Source organism: Triticum aestivum, chromosome 7B, assembly GCF_018294505.1.
Source record: "Triticum aestivum cultivar Chinese Spring chromosome 7B, IWGSC CS RefSeq v2.1, whole genome shotgun sequence".
NCBI classification, from domain to species: domain Eukaryota; kingdom Viridiplantae; phylum Streptophyta; class Magnoliopsida; order Poales; family Poaceae; genus Triticum; species Triticum aestivum.
This window is the reverse complement of record NC_057813.1, coordinates 456,164,276-456,171,475: the sequence shown is the minus strand read 5'-3', so window position 1 is coordinate 456,171,475 and position 7,200 is coordinate 456,164,276. Positions and strand designations below refer to the sequence as shown.

Below are 7,200 nucleotides of genomic sequence, written 5' to 3'. Positions count from 1 at the left end.
GGAGGCGACGACGTCCACAACTTCAACTGTGCCCTTCGCTCCGGCTCCACTTGCTGCTGCCACCTCCAGCCTACCACCGACGGCACCGGTAGCGCCCCACTCCGGCTCGTCCCCGACCCCGGAATAGCCCCACTCCGACTCGTCGCCTGCAGCGACCCGGCTTGTGTCCTGGGCTTCCCTCGCCGACGAGGACAATGAGGATGACGAAGAAGAGTTGGCTCCGCTGACGCCGCCGGCTTCCAAAAGCCCGGTCTCAGCTGCTGACCCGACTGTTCCATGCGTTGGGCACGAGGAGGAGACGCGTGGTGGATGGCATGAGGTACTGCCTCGGCGCGGTCGGCACCGCCAGGCGTCACCAACACCGGCTTTTGCTTCTCGTCCCATCCCTGCCTGGCTCCACGGTCGATGTTGTCGATGCCTCGCCCTGGACACCGTGCGGCAGTTTACAGAGATCCCTTGCGAGTTGCGATGCTCCCGTTGCTTGGAGAATGGACATTGGGCACGCGGGTGCCGCAATCCTTGGCGTCCGCTAAGCTCTTTGGCATGCCTTGTCGCGCCACCACTGTCTCGCCTCAGCACCGAGCATTGTCGAGCTCCAGCTTCTTGTGGGGGTCCGACGAAATCCACTCTCCCCTACAAGGCGCTTCATCGAGGGTCCTAGGCGTCGATTGTATCCGATGATGTTGGCTCGGCACGCCCAACCGATGTGCTGCTGCAGTCCACTTTAGCAACTCATGCCAAGTTGCTGATGCGTGTTGGGAGCTTTCTGGAGCGGGCGGAGGCGGCCCTGGACAAGCTCTCTCTTGTGTCGGTTGTGTTGCAGTCCACTCATACATCACGTCCTTCTAGTCAGGTTGATGTCGTTAGTCAGGTTGATGTTGTTGGTGGCTCAACGGAGAACAGGGATGAAGAGCTCTATGGTTGTTTCTCCCCTCGAGTTGGGGACAACTTGTCGTCGATGTCTGCTGGTGTAAGCGAGGCCGTCGCCGCGGTCGTCGCCCCTGTGTTGCAGATTATGTCCGAGCTTCAACAACTATGTGTGAGACCTGCTTCACCTCAGCCTATGGAGCATGTGGAGGTCGTCTCGCTGGTGACCCCTGTTGAGGGGCATGATTCACCTAGGTCATGTGAGCAACTAGAGGCGTCCGACTCCATCGTGTCGGTGGTATCTGTGACTGATAATGTTGAGGCAGTCAAGATGTTGGCGTCTGATCCTTTGGAGCCTAGCCAGATGGTCGCCATTGTGGAGCGTGAAGGTTTCGATGTTACAGTTACTCACTCGCACGAGACCGTTGGGCAGGTTTCTATGCGTGACAAGGTCAATGATATTCTCTTCCAGATAGAGATTCACAGCTTGCTCAAACGTTTGGAGGCGGCTAGCCCTGGATCTGGCAAGGCGATTGTTGAGGAGGCTCTCAGGAGCAAGAGAATGAAGAGTGGCACCACAAGAAAGGCGTCCGCAGCTGCTTGATGGATGGTCATCAGTCTCTTGGGTTGTCCTTATGGTCTGAGTTGTCACCGCGGATTTGGTGGTGCACGTGGTCTTTGGCCGTGTTATTCTTAGGGGTTTCTTTGCGGTGTAGCGGTGTGGGGGCTGGTGGTCGCTATGTGTTGGTATGGTTGTCGGGTTGGTCGCGTGTTTACGGGGTTACATGCTCCGTGAGTAGTTCACATGTGGTTGATTTGTATCGGTTTACGCCCGGTATCGGTTTACGCCCGGTTTCCCGTTGATTAACTGGGCAATTCTCTTCTGCTTAATTAATCGATGATGCAAATCTTTTGCCTCCGTTTAGAAAAAAGGAGTAAATAGCATAAAACTACTACTTTACAGGCTAGGGTTCCAAAAAACTACCGGTTTTTAATTTTTCTCAGATAACTACCAAATGAGCGGTCGGCTGTTTCAAAAAACCCTAATCATAGAGTGCTTTAAAATTGATCGCGATTATGACAGTTGGGACCCGCATGAGCGGTCGGTTTGTTTGACTGTTAGCTTACATGTGGGGTCCGCATGTCAGTGTCCCTTTGTCATATTCTAAAATAAAAAATATGTTCTTTTACACATTTACAGACAACCCCTGTAAGTTCTCAGAAAAAAGCTATCGGATCCCTGGATGTTTTCAGAAAAAGCAATCGGGCCCTTGAGGATAACTCGCCCACAGACGACGCCGGTAGCTCGCCGGCGGCCAGCTCACGGGCAAGGCGAAACGAGGCGGCTCGGCCGCCGCGTTCCTCGGCACGAGCCGGGCGACCGGCTGGGTGGCTGGGTTCCCCGCCGACCGCTGCCGCTGCTCCTGGCCATGGCGCGCAGTGGCCCGTGCTCCTTGGCGCGGCGGCTGAGCCACTGGCCATGGCGCGGCGGCTGAGCCCCTGGGCCATGGCGCAGCTGGTGTCGCCCCGTGCTCCTTGCCCCAGCTGGTGGCGGCCCATTCTCCTTCGCGCAGTTGGCGGCGACCCTTGCTCCTGGGCGCCGCGGGCGCGCTCCTGGCCATGGCGCACGGATGGCAGCGACCCGTGCTCCTGCGTTGCAGCTGCTCCTCCGCGCGGCCTTCATTCCCGCCGTCGTCCTTGTCTTATCGCGAGACGGATGGTGGAGGTGGTCGTCGGCGAGTGGGGGTAGTCGGGTAGGGGGAGGAAGAAGAAAGAGCCAGAGGAGAGAAAAGAAGATAGAGGAAGAAGAAACAACTTACACGTGGGTCCCACGTGTAAGGTAACAGTCAAACAAAACGGTCAAACAAACGGAGTGTTTAGGGGAGGGCCCGACCTGTCATAAAACAGTTTAAATCGCTAGCAACGAATGTTTTGGGTTTTCTGAAACAGCCGACCGCTCGCCTGGTAGTTATCTGAGAAAAATTAAAAACCGGTAGTTTTTGGAACCCTAGCCTGTAAAATAGTAGTTTTATGCTATTTACTCGAAAAAAAGTAATATAAGGCAATGTGCAACGAATCAGAATTTCTGTACAATTAACCTTCCCATGTGAACATGGCTTTAGGAGCCGAAGGAGTATGTATGCCATCATGTCAGTGCGTAGGTACGTTCTTTTCCCAGCTACAAAATTGACCTGCCTATCTAGCATCCTTAGCATGCTGCATGCACAGTATTACTACTAATCTTGTGCATCCACAAGCAAAAATACAGAAGACAAACAATGCATGGCTGTTCTCCATTCTCCAAGCTGTCGTTTTTCTGCACTTTGTAGCTGATGGCGCGATTCTTGGCCGGTCATTTCGCAACTGATCGATCGATCTCGGCGGTCGACCGATTTCCTGACCACACACCTTACACCTCGATGCCGCTCTGCGAGACCCGATCGTCGGGCGGGCTGATGGTGATCCAGAGCAGGGAGACGGTGATGGAGATGAGCCCCGCCCAGACGTAGACGATGGTCGGCGTGCGGCCCCGCCGCCCCATGAGGCCCTTAGCGAACGGGTAGTAGTGCGCCAGCACCCAGAAGCTGAAGAACCCGCCGCCCAGCAGCTTGCTGTACTGCGGGATCTCCGCGTACACGCAGCGCGACACGCCCACCACCATGGCTATGATGTTGATCCCGATGATGGCCAGCGGCGGGATGAAGAGCGACGTCCACTTGATGAGGTACAGCTCCGCGAACGGGTCGTCGTCGTCCTCCGCAGCCGCCTTCGCCGTCAGCGTGAACGATATCTCGATGCCGGCGGCCACCTTGAGCAGGCCCTGCAGCACGGCCGCCAGATGCGCCGACGTGCCCCCGATCACCCAGAACTGCTCGTTGCGCCACCACTCCTCCAGCCCGATCCCGGACCACTTCACCTCCAGCAGGCACAGCAGCACGAGCGTGACGGTGATCAGCAGGAGGTAGCAGAGGAAGGTCGGGTCCAGCGTGGCCACGATGAACTGCCCGGAGAAGAGGGAGAGCGCCGGCAGGAGGCAGTACATGATGAGGAAGAGGGACGTGAACGGGTAGATGCCGACGTTGATGTACGACATGCGCTGCAGGAACATGAGCCGGCGGGACGCGAGCATTGCGTTGTTCTTGGAGAAGAAGATCTCCACCGACCCCGTCGCCCACCGGAGCACCTGGTGGAGCCGGTCGGTGAGGTTGATGGGCGCCGTGCCCCGGAAGGCGTCGCGCTTCGTGATGCAGTACACGGAGCGCCACCCGCGGTTGTGCATCCGGTACCCAGTCACCACGTCCTCCGTCACGGAGCCGTAGATCCAGCCGACGCGCAGCCCCCACTCCGTGTTGTCCTCGTACCAGCAGGAGATCACCGAGACGGCCTCCGCCACGGTGGCGGCGTCGAGCGGCGGCCGCGGCATGAGCAGCGCGCCGGCCGGGCGGCCGTTTCGGACCGAGGGGTGGTCCGCCAGCGGCCTGCCCTGGTACTCGGCCACGGCGATGGACTCGATGAACATCTTGGACTTGCCGAACCGCTGTGGCGCCTCGTGGTCCGGGTGGTCGGACAGCGGGCGGAGCTCGTCGGCGACGCCGTCCCCAGAGCGTGCGTGCGGGTCGATGGGCACCCTGGTCTGGCCGACCAAGCCGTGGTACTCGACCGCGCGTGGCGGGTTGAAGCCGTAGATGGCGTAGCGGCGGAAGAGGCAGCCGGTGCCGACGTACATGGGTCCCTGGAGGCCGTCGAGCGCGCGCATGTTGCCGTCGAAGAAGACGGTGTTGTGGTTGGCGTAGCGGTCGGAGGGGTCGATGCCCTCGAAGCGCTGCGGGAACTGGATGTAGCAGATGCGGTCGCCGCCGCGGTCGAGCATGTAGCACATGGCCTCCCGGATGGCCTGGCAGTTGTACACGTAGTGGTCGCAGTCGAAGTTGAGCATGAAGGGCCCGTTGGACAGGACTGCGGACGCGCGCACCATGGCGTTCATGGCGCCCGCCTTCTTGTTGTGGTCGTACCCCGGCCGCTTCTCCCGCGACAGGTACACGAACATAGGGATGCGCACGTCCACGTTCGTGAAGTCCAGGTACGCGTGATCGTCCGCCTCCCCGTACACCACGTCGTGGTGAGGGTTCTTGATCATCACCTAATTGGTTGACAAACATCGTAACATGAACACACATGTCTGCGCGCCAAAATTCAAAAACAAAATGGTCAGTGTTGATGGAGACCTGGACGATGCTGGCGTGGTCGCCCTTGCCGTGGTCGGGGGCGGAGTCGAGCCAGGTGCCGGGCCAGTGGGTGCCGTCTGCCATCCAGGTGGCCTTGACGGGGGGCGGGGCGGCATCGGACGAGGCGGCGGCCGTCTCACGGGCGATTTTGCGCTCGTGGGCGTTCATGGCCTTCGCGCGCCGTTTGATGGCCTCGGGGAGGTCATTGATACGCACCTTGTACTCGTCGTACTCGCGCTTGATCCAGCGCCGGTCCTTGACGAAGTCCGGCCGCTTCTTGCCTTTCGTGGGGTCGCCCTTCTGGGTGAAGTACGCCTCCGGGTTGCGTGGCTCGATGGAGTGCTTGCGGCAGAAGGGCACCCACACCTTGGCGTAGGCGCAGGCCTCCGCCATGGCCTCGAAGGTGAGCAGCGCGCCGCCGTCGTCAGAGATGTAGACGAATAGCTTCTCGACCGGGTAGTCTGTGGCGAGGATGGAGAGGAGAGTGTTGGCCGTCACCAGCGGCGGTTCCTTGTAGGGATCGGCGGTGGAGATGAACACATCGAGCCCCGGCAGGTCGGAGCGGCCTGTCGGGTTGGACGGCGTCTTGGACTCGAACTTCTCCCGGAGCGCGGCCAGGTCGGCGGCGCGGTTGATGGGGTTCAGCTTGGGCATCTGGTCCAGGAGCCAGGATAAGGCGAACCAGTACTCGCACACGATGGAGATCCCCCACAGCCACATGGCGTCCGGGTTGGGGTTCGTCGCGCGCCATATCAAGAAGAGAAACAGCGCCACGAACCGCACCAGCACCAGCAACCTGCGCATGCAAATCCCCGCGTCACTTTAAAATTTAGAAGATCATGTGTATTGTGTCGTGTCGTAACATTTTGATTGAAATTTCTAGAATTTTGCAAACCTGTAGGGGCTTAGAATGCCCGGAGGAATGGCCACCTTCCGGCTCAGCGGCTTCCAGGGCTTGTCGACGAGGTCCTCCATCTTGACGCTGCCGCCGCCCATGCCGGCGCCGTCGTCGTTCTCGTCCTGCGGCCAGTACGCGTTCCCTATGCCGTACGTGCCCTGGGTCTCGAACAGCCATCGGTTGTGGTCGAATTCCCCGGTTTGGCTCCGCACCAGCAACGACTTGGACGGCGACGCTACGTGCTCCGTGGAGAGCCCACGGTCCATCTTGGCGCCGCCGGCCGCGCCATCGTCGCCACTCCGGCGGTTCACGAGCTTGGAGCCCGAGGTGTAGCGTGGCAAGGGAAGGTTGTCGGGCTTGGTGGAGCCCCCGGACGCGGGAGCGGGCGCGGCGCCTGGCTGGTTGTCCGGGGTGGGCGGCATGAAGACCGTGTAGTTGGTATGGTCGCTTGCCATGGTGGAGCGCTCGGGCGTGATGTCGATGTCGTCGGCGTTGTCGTTGGAGAGGCCGGCGAGGCGCTCGTTCGACGTCCGATGGACGCTATAGCCTGCTGCTGGTAGCTTCGGCACGGACGACGACGCGCGGGTGCGTTCCTCCTAGGTTGCTACGGCCGGTTTGGTGCATTGCTCCCCGCCATTGTTGCAAACTGAGTCCCACACGGAGCGGGAGATGTTTGCATGGCTTGGAGGGAATTGTGCGGGAGGGACGAATCGAGATGTGGAGTGGCGAAAGTTTCGGAGACCGGAAGCATCGAGGGAGAAAGGCGCTGTCATACACGCACTCGTGCAATCGAATAGCTAGCGCTCAGATTCTTTTCCAGGAATCCTTTAGTTTTCAAAGATTACATGTATACTGTACTAAAAGATTGTTACTAAATTAGTTATGTGCACAAAGGAAGGAAAATAGGACTGCCACGTACAAAAAAAGAAATGGCAAAAGGGTGATATTCTTTTTTATAATGGGGAAAAAAGGGTGATATTCGGTAACTCATTTTTTTAGCACAGCTCACTAGGTTTTATTGATTAGATTGTGGCTAGGTCTCAGTCGACTGAGATTTAACGAAGTCTCAGTCAAATGACATAACATGCAAGAGAGAAAAAGAAAAAAATGCACGGATCTTAATGTAGGATCTTACGAATATAGCATCGACTAGGACTTGACGAAGTCTCAGTCGACTGAGACTTAGCAAGACTGTATTGATTAATGATC

General features: G+C 58.3%; 1 protein-coding gene across 1 annotated transcript; it reads right to left on the bottom strand.

Moving 5' to 3' along the window:
• Positions 1-2,952: 2,952 nt before the first annotated feature.
• On the bottom strand, positions 2,953-6,799 carry LOC123159552 (putative cellulose synthase-like protein D5). The gene is made up of 3 exons (XM_044577381.1): positions 5,989-6,799; positions 5,094-5,889; positions 2,953-5,008 (listed from the first exon to the last, which is right to left on the bottom strand). The coding sequence occupies exons 1-3, from the start codon at positions 6,444-6,446 to the stop codon at positions 3,278-3,280; spliced, it is 2,985 nt and encodes a 994-aa protein (XP_044433316.1). The 5' UTR covers positions 6,447-6,799; the 3' UTR covers positions 2,953-3,277.
• Positions 6,800-7,200: the final 401 nt, after the last annotated feature.

Excerpts from the sequence above, each read along its gene's own strand:
- LOC123159552 (XM_044577381.1), bottom strand. The coding sequence starts at position 6,446 with ATGGCAAGCGACCATACCAACTACACGGTCTTCATGCCGCCCACCCCG. Across the intron at positions 5,890-5,988 it reads GGCATTCTAAGCCCCTACAG|GTTGCTGGTGCTGGTGCGGT; the intron begins GTTTGCAAAATT and ends TTGCATGCGCAG. Across the intron at positions 5,009-5,093 it reads ACCACGCCAGCATCGTCCAG|GTGATGATCAAGAACCCTCA; the intron begins GTCTCCATCAAC and ends TCAACCAATTAG.